Genomic DNA, 19740 nt, shown 5'->3' on the forward strand with positions numbered 1-19740 from the left:
TTCTGTGTAATAGCCTTTCAGCATCTCCATAATGATTTTTTTAAGAATTTCCCAGACAGGGTACTGAGGTAGTCTATCCAAGCAGGTTCTTCTTAGCAGCCTCAAATTTTGAGTAGGCAGACTCTAAATTTGTAGGTGAAATCAAGAAGACAGCACACTCAGTCACTAGTAACATACATTTTAGCAGTTCAGAAATCTCACCACTGGGTATTTCTGTGGCAGAGAAAGATATCGTAGTGTCCCAAATATATTGGAAAGTAAATGAAAACTATGTCAAGAATCACATTCTTTATGAATTATTTTAATGAACCAAGAAAATCAAGTGAGATGAACACCCTGCAAGGAGAACTACATGAAACCAAGTCCCTGACAGCTGTTGATCGAAGGTAAACATAGAAGAATAGTGGAGGACAGTTTTAAGGGAAAACAAGAAAGTTAAGAATAGTGAGAGGTAGCCACTTTTACCAAGAATGTCAGCTAAATCATATAATAGTAAAACTTTTGCTTCAAGTGCTTAAATAAGGTTTCCATTTGCTTCTTAACACAGCAAATCCACAGAAAAGCAGGGACAGAGCTATCCCCAAAGGATGGCAACAAGTCCCATAGAATTTACTTCATATTTCTCCAAATAATGGAGATGGAGGTGGCTATAAAAGAATAGAAATAAAGAGAAAGTGAGGACCCTGTGTTACCCAGGCTGGTCTCAAAAATGGAATACGCCTCCCTAGACTCCACATACTCCTCCCATGCCCGCTCTTTGGCACAGGTGCCCTTCTCAATGCCGGCGTGAACGCTTTAATCCCATGAGCGTGAAGGTTGCAGCAGCCAGTTTCTCATACACTAGAAACATGAGCGCGGCAGTAAGGACTGTCTGCAGGAGCTTTGCTTCAAGGCCTTTGTAGAGTCCCATCAGTCCAAAACGCCTAGGAAGAAAACAAAATAGAGAAAGTTCTTTACACTTGTCTAAGTAAACAAGAACACTAGAAATAAGGTACTCAATGATACTTCAGGAACCTAACTTCTCTCTGAACATACTCATCAGCACAGCGAACTTCCTGCATACTTTGCCTGACTGAAAAATTTTATATTTGACAGAGAAGAATAGGAAAGACATTCTAAGATGCCATTTTTAAGGTCTGTGCAAAAAGCGACAGAAAGCAAATTGCAACGCAGACAAGTTCACTATACACTGAATTGATATTTATGACATAAAAGTTAAACGGCTCCCTAGAACAGCAGGATTTTCCATTAACTACTTGTCAACAAACTATTAAACCCAGAAGTTAAACTAATGAGACAGTATAAAGAATCCTACAGCCTTTAGCAATATTTTAAAGAGAAAATTCTGCCACAAGTCTTTTGTGCAAGAAACAGCTTCTTTTCAAGGTCAGAGAAGAATGAATGATATCTGTAGATATTCTCATACCAATCAGCATAGATATGAATGAGCAATTACTTGGTTTTGTACACTTATTCTACAATACACTACAAAAGACATGCTGAATCAAAGGGTGAGTTTGGGGGAGAGTGAATGGAGGAAAAAGAAACAAGAGCTAGATTCAGCAATGTTTTCTATATATTAATAATACTAAGTCTTTTAAATCATATCAGAAAAAAAAAAAAAAAAAAAAAAGCTCACCTCACTCTCTGTTGAAGAAGGTAAAGAACATTTTTAAGACTCCCTAGAGTCCGGTTTTCTGGGTTCAACCTGTGCCGTCCAAACTAGAGAAAAAAGGCGGGGGGGGGGAGGGAGGGAGAAATAGCAGTTTGTTATTTGTTGGTACTATTTCCCCATGTTACTAAGCAGACACCCCAATATATGGCTAAAAATTGGAGAGACTATCTGAAACGTATTTTATCATCTTCCAGGTTGTACTATCCATCAGGGAAGAAATGCAGCCAAAGCTTATGCTACATTTTACTGAACCTTACGTATCAATCTATAATCATTATTTGCTGTAAATAATTTGTTTTGGTTTTAGGATGGATTCCAAGAAAGCATTACATAGAGCCACACTGGCTCCCTTTCAGTTGCTCCAGAGGAAAATGGTTTTCAGGGTTCTCCAACTACCAGACTTGTAGTCTTAACAGATACTAAATTCATAACAAGCTCTTTCTGGCTTGTGCAGCTTCCATTTAACAGATTCAACAGCCTCATATATCTGAAAATCATTTCTATGAGACTGCACAGGCAAACTCAGAATTTATCTGCGATAGTCTTTGGAGGAATATATTTACATATGAAATTCTCTTGCAAAAGAATGCAAAATCGTTTCATCTACCCAACACTTTCTGTTGCTCAGTATGTTTACACGTCCCCACACTGCTCTTTAGTAGTGCTGTTACTCTAATGCTAAGCTTGGGGTTTAACTAGCAATTTCAGCAATTCCTTCTCTGGCATCCATTGATATTCTTATCTGATACAGGCCAGTAGCATTGTCAGCAAACTGTAAAAATAATAAATTATTAATATGCAAGGTTACCACACTTGTATTTATAATAACATTGGCAAATAGCATCTGGAGTCTGTAGTATGATGTTGTATCAAAAGAGGAAGATGAAACCGAGTAACTCCATGTGGATGAATTTCTCTCAGAATTTATTCAGGCAACTGCTGCTTCTTAGGTTTACAAAACTACCATTGATAATAGAATGTGAGAGTAAATTTCAAGAGTCCAGAAATTATAAGAAACACCAAAATGACACAGGTCACACTGCTAAACGTCTTAAGAACTCAACTGAGAGCAGTAGCAACAGGACACTGTGGGAAAGGTCCCTTCTTTATGGAAGCGTGTGCAGTGTCACTTTCTGGAAGCTCACAGACCATAAGCTTCCCCATCAGCAACTAACTCATTTGACATTGATAGATCAATAATAAAGATAGATCAATAACATAGACCAATAATAAAGATTGTCAAATATACGCCTCCCGCCCCCAAAGCTAGCAAGGTTCCAAGTTACAATTCCAACTGCTACCTGGGTTAAACAGAGATTTCCAAACTCCACTAGCATCAGGCATTTCCTTCTCTCTTCTCTACTCATCAGACTACTCTGTTGTACTGCAAACAAAGGCTCATCTAAGAAAAAAGGGTTGTTTCTCCGTGGGACATCAATACTTCATTTATTAGTGTGGAAGATTCCCCAATAAGACTAGGATTCTTTACACTAAAGACTAGGATTCTTTACACTAAAGGTTTGAGTTTTAAAGAGAGCTTTTGCTTCCACAGTCACTAAGAGCACTAATAGCATGTCCATTTCTCCAGTTCTTTCTGGCCGACTGCCTAAAGAAGCTGTTCCTCTGCATAACGAGCACCTGCAGTGGCATGTATTTTTAATGACCGAAGAGGAGACGGACACACCACATGGCATGACTCAAAGCTGCTTAGCACTATCTATTACACAGGGGAGTGCTCTTTATTGGCAAAGCTCCTTTCACTGCTTTCGTGTAAGTGGCAGAGGCGTAGAATTGTACTGTTGGACAACACAATTAACAGCTCAATTAATTCTCCAGATTTACACAAGTTCTAAAACATATATAATGGCTTTACAGTACACATATGATTACAGCTTCTCCTTACTTGCAAAAATAGCATTATGGAAACATTTATTAACATTTTGATGGTTAAATCAACAAGAAAAATCTACAAAAAGTGGATTAAAAAGCCCAACAATTAGGTTACAGTGTTGGCTTTTGTAAGGTCAGGGCTCTTTTCCACACAGAACCACTTGGTTTTGTTCCCATATCACATATCTATTGACACACAGTGTTGATAGCAGCATTGCCAAGCACAGGTACAAATGGCAAGGGAGAATAAATGCAAGTGTTTCCATTACCACTGCAATTAGCGTACACGGTTGGGCAAGTGGTTAAACACATTATTTATGAGCGAGCTCAACTTCCCCTGATGAATCACATTCCGGCTACTGATGAGGTCAGGCAGTCAGCCGAATAAAACAAAAGTTAAGCAAAAAAAAAAAAAAAGAGGGTATTTTTGATTTACCCCAGGTCATCCAGAAACAAACTGCGTTTAAAGGGTTTAATTTTCATTTCCCATTTTAGAATTTTTCTATTTTTATTCAAAGAACTGAAGCTACATTTTTGCAAGACTTATAAGTAACATTATCCCATCAGCTTTTGGGAGACACCATACTGATGTGCTATACCGTCAGTCCTACAAGCTAATTGATATTAATTGTGCACATTTCTTTCAAGTTCAATGACAATCCCTCAGTATGGAGCAAAGGAGAAAGTTGTCCTTGCCCATAAGCTGCATTGCTCAAAAGGGCTCTCCCCAAAAGAGAGGTTCATTACTTCAAAAAAGGAAGGTGTATGGACATGCCATGTGTTCCACAGAGCAAGTCAGATGTAGTTACCCTGATACAAAATGAACACTTACCCGCAGAATCGACTGTACTGTCTGCAGAGGATAAGTGAGCGTGGTGGCAACTGCTTTGGCTATTGCACCAATGACAAAAGCATCCAAAGATGTGAGCTGTTGAGTATAAAACGAAAATATTATTTCCCCGTAGCAATAAATCAGACAGTTACCTATATGTGCTCGAGTATTCTATACTGGTACCTACTATAAGGGCATCAGATACCTAAGCATCTTCAGCAAAAAAAACTGCTGATTCTTTTGCTCTTCTATTAAAAGTTAATATTACAGCCCAGCTCTCTAGCTCACAATAACTTCAGGTTATTTGCACCTTCTCTCTGCTCACAAGCTTTTGCATTTACTGAAATACAGTCAAGAAAGTTATATAGCTACATCAATTCAAAGCACTGCAAGGAGATATAAAAAGGGGTGAGGAAGAAGAGGATTGCATTAATGTATCATCAGTTCATAAACATTTCAGATTTTGCTGTTTCAGCTAACAAGGCACATGAAATGCACTTGCTGGAACTGTGACGTAAATTGAAAAAAGGAAAATATCATTCTGCAATCCCGAGATATAACCACTGGGTTATCCTGCAGAATTGTAGTCTTGAAGGCATGGGGCAAAAATGTCATCTTCTATTGGTTATGCACTCTTTTTAGAGCCCCATCTTCTTGCCCAAACCCCACAACATTCCATGATGCCTCAAGGAAACTGTAAGCAATTTAGGCTATAACACATAACATGAATTAATCCCTGAAAAAGATGTAGATGCCCATATCAATATACATTCCAAATTCACAAAATATGTTGATTCCAATCAGAAATAAACACACACACACACACATCTTAAGGAGGTCAACCTGCCACACTTGACCATCAGAAGAAAGTTAAATAATAAAAATGTTACCCAAAACAAAGCAAGCTATGGAAAGACAGTTGTAAAGGAGGAAGTGCTCTCCTCCACCCATTCCCATAGACAAAAACATACCCCAATTTGAAGTAGTAGGAAGCTATTTAAAAGCAACATGAAAACAAAGAAATATGGGAATGTAGAGTAGTGCCAACAGTTATAAAATACAGAAATTGAAAAGAGAAGCTAGTCACTCCAGAGACACATTGTCCATAATGTAACTGGATAGATTCATTACATACAAATTGAGTGCTACAGCTGCAACATTGACTAACGATGGTCAACAACCCTATCCTTAATTGTGAGACAAAATCTGGTTTAAAAGTATTTTCACTATGTCTTGAGAAAAAAAAGAGGGTGGCTTGGTAAAATATTCACGTGGCCTGATATTTTAACATAGCCGAATACACCTAAAGCCACGAATTAAAAACAAAGAATTAGCTTAAACATATCTTACTATATTATCCTAGAATGCAACAACACAAATGCTTTTCATGTTGCTAGAACATAAAATGAACACCAGTTGAGATGAAATGCTTTATTTAATAGAGGAGGAGGAAAAAAGCAACAGGAAGGGTTGGCAAGCACTGAGTGACAATTGAGAAGAAATTCCATTTCTATTTTACAGATTTGGGGAATATCATGACTGCAATGCCATGTTCAATTCTAGTGCCCATACGAGGGAAAACGATATTGAAACAATGAGGGTTTCTGGAAAAAGTGTTGTTATAATGACAGGGCCTATAAGAAATCTGTGAGACTTCAGAGGCTTGCTCTCTATACATATTCAGAGACTCATAGGTAACCTCAAAAGAGTCTGGAAATATCTAGTTGTAACACAGATTTGGTGGAACTGAAATCTCTATTTTAAAACCAAGATCTGAGAACTATGGCTAAACAAAAGTGGAATAAGTGTAAATTTATTTTTACAGGAAGAGAAATTCATCACAGTGATAACTTACCTAGGGACATGAAAGATTCATGTCTCATGACATCATGATGACTTATCTTTTAAAAAAGATATATGAACTCAAAATTAACCTTCAAAAGAATAAATCAAAACCCAACCAATACTTTTAAATGTACTGAAGTAACAGATGTCAAAGAATGTGTCTTATAACAGAACTGTCCATGATCTGTCCTCAAAACCTACTCACCTGCAGCTGCTTTTTCAAAAGCTTCCGTTTAAAGCCTTCATAAAACATGAACTGTATGGCAGGATTGAAGACCAGCAGCAAGGAGGGGAAAGTACCATTCCATAAAGCTAAGACTCCTTCATCTCGTATTATCTGGTGAAAGGCATCTGAGAAGAAAAGTGGGGAAAAGAAAATTAAGCTTTTGATAACATTCTGATAGCAGAGACAGGAAAAGTTACATTGTAAAAGCTGACACTCCAGTGCATAAAACACACCTTTAGGTTCTCCAGTCTTATGGGATATACACTTTTATCTTTCACCCTAATCAAGAAGTTAACAGAAAAATGGCAACAGAGCAGGTTCTTTTTCACACCATCATTAATTGGTGCTTCTCCTTTGTGCATATGTTGCATTCTTTCTTCTAAAAGCTTAGCATCAATACTCATCCTCTAATCCCCCCCCAACCACAGGCCAAACCGAAGGCAAATCAAACTCAGTTCTATATTCTTCCTTCCTGGGAGCTGACTGAGAACACTACCTCTGTCATGCTCTACTACCATCAGAAAGGAGGCATTAAAGGAGACACCTGAACTCTCACTTTAAGTGTAAGTTGCTTGCACTTTAATGTTTTTAAACATTCTATCTATTTCTAGTGATATAAACTTGAAATGTACTTGTCAGGAAGTAAGCCATAAGAAAATTTAAGCGATCAATTTATCCTTGTCCCTGGCATCCAGGATTTTTGGGAGACAGTGATTTTTAGGAGAGAGTGATTTTTCAAAACAAGAGCACTGCAGCATTTGTTACAGGGACTTTACAAGACATCAATGTGTTCTCTTTATGTACAACAGAGACAGTGGTACCAGCCATCAACCCTTACACAAATCACTAAAGATCTAAGGAATGAAAAAACACAAATATTCAACAGAAGTGTCTTTATGAATTAATGCAAAATGAAAGCCTTAGTTGAACTTTTTACAATTAGGATGTTTAAAATCAGAAATCTTTTCCTATGGTAGGTGTTTGTTTGTTTTTTTTCCATCCACTCTTAGAGCCAGCCTTAAGAAAGGTAATGCATATTCTTCCTCCTCCTTCACAGGGAAGGGGACAGGCAGTAAAACTACTTTATCAGGTTCTCTGACCTGAAAGCTGAGTTCAGAAGAAGTTGCTTAACAAAAAGCCCTGCAGACTTGACAGGCTTAATGGTCTGTATTGCAGGAGACAATTTGTGCAAAAACATCCTTCTTCCATCAAGAAGGGGATTACAGAAATTGCAAGAGAATAATCCCAAGAGGCAAGTGAGAGCCACAGGACCACATTATACAGTGGAAAGTTGACTTTGAGATGGAGCCTTGGCATGGATATGTTCTGGAATTCAGAAAGTATTTTAAAATTGCCTCCCATCTTCTACCCATACTACTTCTAAGTATTCTATTATATGTATGGAAATAAGCAACACAGAAACTCTTTTTCCCTTAATTTAAAAAGGCAACATTGTGAAAGTGCATGGTCAAGAGACTGAAGTTTTTTTTTTTTTGCAAACTATCAGTCCCAAACTGGACTTTCAGTCACCACATTCCAGGATTACACTATGTCAGAATTTGTGTGAGTAGATAACCTGCCTCACAAAATGTCTTTGGGTTGCAGGTGTGCATACTGCAAATTCTTAATTACTATCAAGAGTGGCAAAACCAGATTTCCTGTCAATCTTAAAAAAAACAATGCAAGAACTCAACGTGTGAAGACAAGAGCACCGCTCCTTTTTCAAAGCATGACTGCAAAGAGACAGGGAAGCAGAGAGATCCTGGAGTGAAATTTGTTATAGGAATAAATGCCTCTACTCTTCGGTCATCAGCAGGCTATTTCATTTAATGAACTTTTATTTGGCTAAAGATGACAACAGATGCTTACCTACTATGCCTTTGTAATTGGTTGGTACAATGTCTTCATTTCTAAATTTTGCTCCTTGCAGCTTCAGACGTGTATTCACCACCCACAAAGGAGTGGTCAGGAGTACATTTACTACACCTAAGGAAAGAAAAGAAAATCAGCGAGTACCACAAGGTTTCAAATGTATTGTATTTTTATAATCCACACACTACAGAAACTTCTGTTAGGAAGAAAGAAGAAAAATAACATGGCATACAGCAAAAGTAAACTGAAAATTGATAATAAACTACTTCAGTCACCCCCTACTATCCCACCATGAATTAGTTGTCAGCAGATTGCATGCAATGGGAAGACACTTCTGCTATTCCTTTCCAAAAGCATAACAAAAGTAAACACGTGGAAAGAATCGTAGGTGAACTTGTTACTTTGCTGCATTCAATATCATTCTGGAGCCAAAGACCCTCTATATGTTCTACCTTACTCCACAACAACTTGTAAGCTGCCTCCTTTCAGAACGAAGCACAGAATGAGCAGCAAGGTGAGTATTTTATGAGAGATTAAAACAGACAAACGCATGTAGATCGACTACCAAAAGAGATCTCCTACACAGCCAAAAGAATCAGAATAGTTTTTAGAGAAATGCTAAGTGACAATTAAGGCATAAACTTAGCTATATTTCTGTATCCTTCATAACGATTGCACTCCGCTCTTGGGGGGGAAAAAAAAAAAGAAAAAAAAAACACAAGAAAAAGGAAAGCCACTAATCTCTTTTGACTAGAATCAATGTGAAAATATTATGGAGCAGTTCGGCCCACCAGGCTAGAGAACAATCTACTTGTCAGACTCAGTTAAGGGAGAAGTCACACAGCTTCATTTTCCAGAATGGAAAAGGGTATTTCTTTGGTGTTTATCCAAACAATTCTTACCATCAGTAGGAGAAATAAGAAATGGGTAAGAAGAAACAGTGAACACCTAACATGGAATTTTTCAATTCACACTAGAAACTATTCCATGACAAGGATATAACCTACTGATTTAATATCATGTTGAATAAGAGTTAAGTCATTTAACTGGCAGGCTATTAGTCAAATTCCTGTAGCTTTTGTCCTAAAATATAATAAAATAAGTTTCCCCCATGACAAAGTCATCTTAAGAAGTTCGTTCTTACTTTCCCCCAACTTCTTGCCTACCTCAAAGTAAACACCAGCTCCCAGATAAAACACAGGCTTTATTCTTTTTCTCCCTCTATTTTCAAGATCTAATAATCTGGTTTCAGTATGGTGGCATGAGTAATTGTTCCAGGAGAACAACACTAGCAAACATAAGTGCAAAGTGATCATTTCTTGCATTGAATTTGCTAGGGAAAAAAATATTAGTATCATTATCCCTTAAGAAACTGTTGGTGCACCCACACAGAGGAAGGGATAAAAAAGAAAGCATGCTTCCCCTGTACTTGCATATATATATAAACTTGAAGTGTTACACAACAGTGAACAAGAGGTTCCTGCGAAGTAACACATTGTAATGGTGTTTTGTGCCAAAATCACAGAATCATAGAATGCTTAAGGTTGGAAGGGACCTCTAGAGATCATCTAGTCCAACCTCCCTGCACACGCAGGGACACCTAGAGCACGTGGCACAGGACTGCATCCAAGCGGGTTTTGAAGATCTCCAGAGAAAGAGACTCTACAACCTCTCTGGGCAGCCTGTTCCAGTGCTCTGTCACCCTCACTGTTAAGAAATTTTTCCTTAAGTTCCTGTGGATTCACAACAGTTTACACACAAATATATCGTGAGATGAGCACACAGAAAGCAATCAGAGCTATAACCAGTGAAGGTCTGCACACAATGGGAGGTGTAAGCATGACCTCCAGTGGACTTCACAAGACAGAGAACATTATATAGGTAAAAATCTCCGCTTCATTAGAAATATGTATTTTTAGTAATACAATTACCTGCAACAACTCCAAGAACCAAGTCTTTTCCGGTGGTTGAATGCTGACCTTTGACCCAGAGGGTTTTAAGACTATTAAAGGCATAAAAATAAACAAAATTGGAGCAACAAAGACTGGAGATGACTGGGAACCATCCTCGATATGGAGCCAGCCTAATGAAAGGGAAAGAGGCAAAGTAAGGATAAGCAAAGTACTGCAGGTGATCTGGTTGATTTCACATGTTGGTGAGATTAGAGATCCCCAGAGACTCAATACTACACACTACATGCAACGATACCTAGGTATGTCTTTACCATTAACGGTAACAAACTACACAAAAGTCCTAATGGTATCATAATAGAAGTTAAGTAGTTATTTATAATTCTATTGAAATGTCAAACTACAAAAGTACATTACAATATATTTACATTGAAATGCTTGGGGCTCACTCACTCCAGGGAGGTTACTATCACTATATTTGCTCCCAAACGAGAGCCAGCAATGCCTAGGGAACAGATCTATGCATCAAGTCTATATTGTAACAGACAGACTGCCACATTCATTTCAAAAGCAGATATACCATGTACTGAAACATACACATTTTACATTTGAAGGAACAGAATCTTCATTCTTATCGAGAAAAGGAATTACAAGTCACTCCGATATAAAAGATAACACCCTGGTAGAGAGGCTCGCATCTCCAAGCAAACAAAACACTTAGCATAGCTGGTATAGAATTAAGAGACAATTATTCTTTCAAAAGGAAATAAAATCTAGGTTCAGGAAGAGAAATTAAATTTGCCTGGACTACCAAGCTATATTTAAATATGGCCGACTAGTTACTGAGGTTAACATACTTGTCCAAGGAAAGCTCCCCAGAAGATGCAACCTGGTGCATAAGGTGTGCAGATAGAGAGGATTTATAACAAATGCCTTGCATTAAAGCTTATAGCAAATCAGCTAGTTAAGGTGAGAAAAAGACCTTTCCTATTTACATTTAACTAGAATAATCAGGTGAAAATAAACCAAAAATAAAAACCCATGCCTAACCTTATGAATATATTCTTAAATGGAAATTTTTTGAAGTTTCATCTCTCACTCGCTCACTTTTTTACAACATCTAAAAGATAATACAAATATCTTACTTTTTAAATTGCTGTGAATAATTGCTTCTGTTTGTGTATCATCTTAACCTGTTTTGATTTAAGAATGATTTCATAGTAACCGTGCAACACAGCTTCCTTCTCCAAGAGGCTTAATTTGACGTATAAAGCAGGGACACCTCAACAACTATCCTATATCTGTATCCTATATCTGTAGCACATTCTACAATATACACAAAAGGTATAGTAATACCTTTTGTATAGTATAGTATAGTGCCTCCACACTAGACAAAGAGTTTACACCGTATTTGGAAAGAAGGACATGTCCTCAAGGACGAGCAGCAATCACGGAGGCTCTTTAGTAATCATGAAAACACCGTCCATCTACAAAATATAAAGCTCCTCAAGGAGAGCATAAGAGATGCAAGGCTGGTAAAAGTTGTATTTGCCTCTTCTTATGATGAAAAGACTAGGTGTTCTCGGATGCAAGAGTCCTTTTCTCTCTCACATAGCTGGGAATACATCACATAATTAGAATGCTTCCTGAGGTTATAGGCTTATTTGTCCACACAGCTACAATTACACGTTAACTGACCATACAGTTACTCATGAGTAGAAGTAGAATCATTTTACATATCACCTATTTCTTCTGTGCTGGAAAGGAAAGGGGGAAGCATTCCCTGTGGACCACATCCTCTAATTGTTTCAGCTGGGTTTGTTTGTCTTATTAAGAGCTACTTCTGAAGACTCTCACAAGGAATATCCATCTTGCAGTACAAAATGTGAAGCTAAGACATGATGTTTTAATGACTTGATTTGTCAGTGCCTGAAATCCACATACAAATATGTCTGCACAGAAATAAAACCTAAGCCTGTATGACAGCCTGCAGTCTTGAGATGAACTCAGTGGACAAGAGCAAACACCTTTTGCATCTCCTAACTACTGTTAGGTAGAGCTTGAAACTTGTAGGCTTATAGTCACTTATTACTATCTTCCACGTGGCTAGGAGAAGAAATTTCACGTGGAAAGCATGTCCCAATTCTCCTGTTCAAAGTGGCTCAGATGCCCAAGAGTTTCATCTTAGTTATGAGAAATTGACACACCCAAGAATCCAGGCAGACAAAGCTGGTTTATCAGGTACACGAAGGTACATTTGTACACAAACCTGTATTTCAGAAAAGGCATAGATGACTAACTCACTAACAGCTGCAGTTACACCTAAACAGCTTGATTGCTTAAGGTGCTCAAGAAACTTGATCCAAATTAACTAAAAAAATGAAATCATATCATACTTCCATGGGGACATTTTAATTCAGAGTAAAAAACCGTCCCCAGAAAAACTTCACATGGGCTAAGCATTCCACTTTAGAAGCAAATTTAAATTAGTTTTAGAGCTTGTCTATATGTCAACAAGAAGAAAATTAGTATCTACTCACAGGCCTTCTTCTTTGATTATTTCCAACAGAACTGCTGGTGTTGTCTTAGACTTGCGCTTCTCATCAACTGGAAAACAGAGGAATCAAACTTTTAGCTTATTCCAATTCTCATCATCTTCAAATTCCTGTCCCTCCTATTTGAACATACCCTAAACAGTACATTTCATCTTCCTCATACAGGACAGACCTTCCCTAGGAGTGCAGCAATTCCAGAAAGCACCTTCTTATTTTCGTTTAGTAGATAAGGCTGCTTGCTTTTTTTTATTCTTGTCCAGACTAGCAGGTTCCTTTGGTAACTGCAGGTACCCTTGTGACCAGTTCTTAACCTTGTAGTTGTGACATGAACCGCAGGAAGGTTCACCTTACGTAAGGAACTAGAACTGGAGCTGCCCCACTACTCTCAAAAATCATTCCTTCGTCTCCAGATTAGCACTGCTAGCAAAGCCATCTTTTACAGTTAACTACAAATGGCCAGGCCTTGACAAAAAGCTGCATTTTCCTGTGTTGAAAGCTGCTGAAAACAATATAGTGCTAATTTCTCACCCACAGCACTAGAATAACAGATGTTGTGCCCAGCCTGAAGTTTGGGAAATCGTCTAGCTGCAGATCACACAACCTCTTAGCTAATTAAGAGGTTGCTCAATACTTTCAGAAGGGAGAACTTCTTTCAGCTAGAAACATTCAATTAATGGTTAGCATTACATGATTAAGATCCTTGATCTTACAGAAGAGTTCCCCCTACAATCACCTGTAAAAGTGCCCAAGCCAAGATGAACAGAAACACCATCATACAAAGAAACTGGGGTTTGACACTTACCCTGAAGTCTAAGCCTAGCTGTATCCAAAGGAAAAAATACAGTCATTGCAGTCATACTGCCCTGAAAAACAAAATAAACTGGCTATATAGAGTATCAAACGCTTCTACAGATGCCTGCCAGATGCCTCCCTGTAAACTGAGCTTTAGTCCCAAACCTATAAAAGAGTTTTTCACTTTCAAATTGCTAGATCAAGTTAAAACCATTAGAAGCTTTTCACCCAAGCAGAAAGTTTTTTGAAGTCTGAGAGCAGATAGAAGGGGAAGCAAGTGGCAGACATATTGCACTCTCACTACCTCACATTAGCCTCAGTATCCTAGCTCTGATTTAAAAAAAAAAAAAAGTGGGGCAGAATGGAGAAAATGGAGAAATATAGCATACACAACCATTGTGTTATAAATACATTTTTTATTTCAAAACAAAAGCCAAGATTCCACATCACTTACATTCATTAAAAAGCCTGATAGCAGGTTTTTTTTCAGGAGTTAGTTTAGCATTGTACCAAAGTCCAGGTCGCCAATGAAGTGCTGCCTACCAAGACCTCCCCCTAGATCATGAATGAATGTATAATGAATTAAGCCATGGCCCAAATGTTACACTTTTTGTGCAGTATAATATTAAAGCCTCAATAAATGACTAAACATCATATTTATAAGTACTTTTATATTATATACAAGTAACTGTTCCCTCTCCTTCCTCCACCACTGAGCTTTATCATCCTTTAGCATTTTAACATAACACTGCACAGCTTAGGAAAAACAAAACAAAATCTAATGCAAGAACCACTCAGCTTGGCTGAAACATGTTAACATACTACAGTAGTATTAGACTAATGAAGTCTCTGCTAAAGTTGAGGTTCCGCCAATAGCTCCCCCAGCAGCAGCAAAGTTGAAGGCCTCATCCCTCCACTCCTACCTGTCTCCAAGTGTTTACTGTCACCCCTATAGCCCTCTTTTAGTTGTAGCCAGACATCCCTTAAACAAGGTGGGAAGAACCAGGCTACAGAAAAAAATCACTGGAGAAGCATTTAAAGCTCAGGACACAGCCTGACTGAGTTTTTTTTCTAAACTGCATTTTGACAGACACTTAAGTGAATTTTGCCTCTGAAAGTGCTCCCAGGCAGTCTGTGTGGCTTTTTTACCACAAGCAAAGGAGCTTGGATTTTGTTGCTCATGTCTCAACAGGACTTGAGTTTCTCCAGCTTTTCTGGAGACATGAACACAAACACTTGGCCATAATTACCTGATCATTTCAACCCACTTAGTTTGGGCTCTAGCCAAAAGGGATGGTTCAAATCTGCCACCTCCCTACCCTGTAATCTGCTCATTTTTGGTATCAACTGTGTACACAGCTGGACAGCAAGTAGAATCAATTTTCATCTGATTGAAATTTTGAAAGAAAAAAAAAAAAAGACAGAATTTTCAGTCAGAGGGCTAATATCAGCATCTAAAGAAGGGGCAGGGAGAGCTATAACTTCCAAATATTTAGCTTCTAATGGCAGCTACATTCCAGCAACTCTGAAACTAATTTCAAACTAGTTATACTTAAGTACAATTTGCCACAAGGCTGTACAGCCACTAACAGTTGCAGTCTTTCCCTGCTCCTGGCTTTATTCTCAATCTTCAGAAGCAAGTGAGGGAGCCGATGCTACCTCATTTACCCTTCTTCAGTCCTCCAAAAGTGAGACTTGTGCTCAGTGCTGCTCTCCATGCAGTTCACTGTTCAGCTACACATATCACAGAATCATAGATGGTTAAGGCTGGAAGGGACCTCTAGAGGTCATGCTCCAGCAGGGACCCCTAGAGCACGTGGCACAGGGTGACATCCAGGCGGGTTTTGAAGATCTCCAGAGAAGGAGATTCCATAACCTCTCTTGGCAACCTGTTCCAGGGCTCTGTCACTCTGACAAGAAATTTTTCCTTAAGTCCCTGTGGAGCTTTTGGTGCTTCAGTTTATGGCCATTTCCTCTTGTCCTATCGCTGGCCACCACGGAAAAGCAGCTGGCCCCATCCTCCTCACCCCCTCCATTAAGGTATTTATATACACTGATCAGATCCTTTCTCGGCTTTCTCTTCTTCAGCCTGAACAGGCAACTAGACTTTCAAGCACAGCAAAGAGCAAAGCAATGAACTGCAAGTAGATGGTTTCTGCAGGAGCCAAGCTGCACCTGAACACACTGAACAACAAGCCATGTGCCCCTCACAGGTACAAAAGCAGCAAGCTAATCAAAAATCATGCCCCTCTACCAGCCCCAGTTTTGTCAGGTTCTTATCTGCCAAGCAAATGGCCTACACCTGTTGTGATGTATTAAAAACTGATGGGAATCAGGTAAAACGGGACATAATCTTCACACATATCGAGAAGAACTAAGTGGCTAATTTTCATGCTCAGGATCAGAGAAGAAAATGGAAAACAAAAGATAATGTGGGCTGTCTTCCCCTTCATTTGTCAAATGGAAGAAATCAAACTCGGCAAAGCAGAGTTCATCTTCTCCCAGTTGCACAAACAGAACAACTCAACTACATGGTCAGAAGGTTGCCAGAAGCATCACACAGAGGGGGATCGGATCATCTGGCTTGGACTAAGGTGGAGGATAGAATGTGCAGACCAGCCCTTTCCTCAATGACAAAAACTCTTGAGATGGGCTCAGGTGCCTCCTTAAACTACACTTCAGGCCAGCAGGGAACACAGCTTGGTATTAGTGATTGCAGATAATGTATAAGCAAGTACTTGACATCACACTGTTCCAAGGGGGAGACTCCACCTTCTGCCTTCCCACAATCTTCCTCTCAGGACTCAAAACAGTAGTTTGCCGGTTCAGACTGCGCTATCACTGAATAACTGCTGCAACATGTAAAAACTGGCTTAAGCAATCTCAGCTCTTGGTCAACTATATCTGCATCTCTGCCTCCTCCTTTCTGGTGGCGAAACTATTGAGGCACGACAGGGTGATGCAGACAAGGTAACTAATCTGGTTGAAAAATAACTTCTTCACTGACCTACTTTTTTTGGTCAGATCAGTGCCCCCAGCTGGCCACAAACAGGGCAACCTCAGCTACTGGGCAGTAACAGGGTGGCAGTAAATGGCTAAAGCAAATGGCTTGAGGCGACTCTATTACTAGAGGATAACAGAGTTCAAAGTACTGCTCAAACTTTTGCTGGCTTTCCAGAGGCAAAAAAAATCAAACCAAACAAAAAAGCCTCACAGGTTTACTATTAAAAAAGCAGGTTTATTATTACAATCACACTCTTACAGAGTTCTCATACATATAGCATTAGGAGAAGGAAAGTTACTTTATAGCTATATGCAGATATATAAAATACATACATAATTCATTTAAAGTCCATAGAATATCTAGCATTTTTTGTTGTTGTTGCTCATAAAACTGTTATTTTATTACAAGCTGAGACTAGGTAGACTAGAAGACATGTGAACTTTCACTAAATTGGAACAGGAGAAAATTGGGTGCTGTGAACAAACATGTTCTTTTGACTCACTACCTCAGCACAGTCTTGTAGGGTTTTGGGGGGTTTTGTTTTGTTTGTTTTTTTAGAGAGAAAACTCTTGCATCACATCCTCACTCTTCATCAGCATGTTTATGATAGTTTAGCAGATGACAAGACAACAGCAAAACAGCACCCACTGCAATAACCTTGTCAGAACTACAGTAGCAAACAGAATTCTCTACGTGGGCCAGTATTTTTTTTCATTAAGTCACATAGGTACATAAATCCAGTAGCTCCAGCATGTTCAGTCCTCCCTTGACAGCAACACTGCTGAATCTGAGCTATGACCCCGTCATATACAACAGGGAATGTCTGTAAGTGTAATTCATACTGCTAGGAGTGGTGAGATACCATTTCATGACGCCCTTTAGGTTTATGGCTAGATTTATAAGCTGAGTTAGTACTTCAAACTTTGGTCAGAAGCACAGTTTGGTTACAACAATCTGCGCTCAGGAGTGAGAAGCTAACACCAAGAGCTTGGCAGTGCTAGCATCTCCTACACAACCCAGGAAAGGGAGAGCAATCAGCATTTTAATAATGGCCTCTCTTGAGAGCGCTTCACTTCTGAAAATCAGAAACAAAATTCCCATCGTTTCAGACACCTCAATAAACAGGCTTAAAACACTTAAAAGCACAGTCAATAATTGTAAGGTTATCTGGGGCAAAACAATCTTAAGAGTCTTTTTTACCTTCTATGACAGGCCAATTTAGAATCAGTCTTATCGTTCAATAACATATAGTGACCTTCATCCTATACAAGGCACTACAGAAGTCATTTTAAGGACTCAAATCTGAACAAGTTTTCCCAGAGCAGCAGATTGGCTATTGCTCAAATAAATATGTCGGTGTTCCAGTCAACCTGGAATAACCCCACAGTAACATCTCAGATGTGCCTCAGCTTGTTTGTAAATCCATCTTGTCCTGGAGGTTATATTGCACTAAAATTATTAATTTGCTGCAGGCACAAGATGGATTTGCTGTTTACAGAACTATGTGCCATTCATCCAGGGACAGTGCATACGAAAACAAAACAACAAACAAACAAACAACAAACACTCCACAAACTAAACAAGACTTCTGAGTTTACAAGAATAACTCAGGAAATTTAGCTAGATAGCCCGTACAAATTCCAACCCCATACACTGCACTTGTATTTTGATTAATAACTTATACCCATTGCCTAATACCTTCACAACTTCTAAGTATTCATAATAACCAGCGCTCTCACAATCCTGCTGCTTAGTACAAGCCTTATTTTCCACATCCCAAAGCGTCACCCTTCTCCCCAGGCTGCCTTGGGGCCCGAGTTTTCCTAACCAATGCGACACCCAGCTGCAGATGTTCCCGCGCTCCCTTGCTGGAGGAGAACACCCTCAGCTCCCACGAGCCTCCCACGCGGCTCCAGCGGCTCGGCAGGAGCGGGTTACTGCACCGCGCGTCCAGAACCGGCGGCAAGCGCCGCGTTCTGCAGCTCGCTCCGCGGGCGGCGCTGGCTCGGGACATCCTCGCTTCGAGCGCTTCTCGTGACAGGAAAGGGTTTTGCATCAAGCCATCCGCGCACGATGCGGTGACGAGGAGCCGGTTAGTGCGGGGACCCTCACGAGGGGCTACCCGCCCCCAGCCCTGCTGGGCCCAGACTCGCCTACGCGCGATCTCCCTGCCTCCCGCTCGCCTCCAGATCCAGACAACAGGCAGGGAAGCACCCTCCGGGCTGCACCCTGCCAAACGCCGCGCTCCCGCCTCCCCGATTCTCCCCCGCCGCCCTGCCCAGGCAGTGGGGGCAAAAGCGCCACGACGCCACCGCCCGCCGCCGCCGCTCACCACAGCGCCGGACACGGCGTGCACGAGGCTCTCGTAGGAGACGATGGAGGACATGGCTGCGGGCCCGGCGCGCTCCTCCGCCGCCAGCGGGACCGGCTGCAACGCGGCGCCGGCGGAGACACCGAGGCGAGCAGCGGCCACCCCTGCGCGCGCCATGGCGCCCGCCCTGCCCCCAGCCCCCGCGCGGTCACGTGGGCACCGCCCCGCCCCTCGCCCCCTCCCCGCGCGGGGTCCGCGCTAACGGCCGCCAACCGCCGCGGCGCCGTGTCCCCCCACCCCCGGCCCCGAGGCGGGGAAGGGCGGGCGGGAACCGCCCTGGCCGTCCCGCCCGTAACGGCCGCGGCGCCGGCGCTCCCGGCACTGGGCACGAACATCCCGTGGGGGCTGGGGAGGGCCCTGAGGTGGAGGAGGGAGCACCGCAGAGCCGGGCGGCAGAGCGGAGGGGGCAGCGCGAGAGGCGCTTGGGGGAAGCCGTCCCTCCTTGGAGGTGGTGGCACCGAGCTGAACGGAATTATTTATAGCCGAGCTGGGCGGCCTGCTAGCGCAGGAGGGGTGGCTTCAGAAAGCACACGGCGTGGGGGCTTGTGTCGTTTGGAAATGCATAGGAGCAAGCAGGGGGAAAAAATCAATAATGGAAACCCTAAGCACAGCATGCACACACATACACACATAAAACCACTCAGACTGGAAAACAGAGCCGGTGTGCTTTTTGTTAGTCTAGTTTCATACATCACGTTTTCACTGCTGCTTAGATTTGTTTCATAGAAGCTTAAAATATTTGTTGTAATTTAAAGGTATGGGGAAGGC

The 19740-nt window shown here is 40.8% G+C and overlaps 1 protein-coding gene across 1 annotated transcript; it reads right to left on the bottom strand.

Annotated features, from left to right (window-relative positions):
- Positions 1 to 285: 285 nt before the first annotated feature.
- Positions 286 to 19094, bottom strand: SLC25A17 (solute carrier family 25 member 17). The gene is made up of 9 exons (XM_088532776.1): positions 18934 to 19094; positions 13608 to 13668; positions 12791 to 12857; positions 10272 to 10423; positions 8338 to 8454; positions 6448 to 6593; positions 4398 to 4493; positions 1640 to 1722; positions 286 to 923 (listed from the first exon to the last, which is right to left on the bottom strand). The coding sequence occupies exons 1-9, from the start codon at positions 19087 to 19089 to the stop codon at positions 776 to 778; spliced, it is 1026 nt and encodes a 341-aa protein (XP_088388902.1). The 5' UTR covers positions 19090 to 19094; the 3' UTR covers positions 286 to 775.
- Between the last annotated feature and the right edge of the window lie 646 nt (positions 19095 to 19740).

This window comes from Tinamus guttatus, unplaced genomic scaffold, assembly GCF_059628265.1.
Source record: "Tinamus guttatus ecotype Peru unplaced genomic scaffold, ASM5962826v1 Tinamus_guttatus_pri_ptg000472l, whole genome shotgun sequence".
Taxonomy (NCBI): Eukaryota; Metazoa; Chordata; class Aves; order Tinamiformes; family Tinamidae; genus Tinamus; species Tinamus guttatus.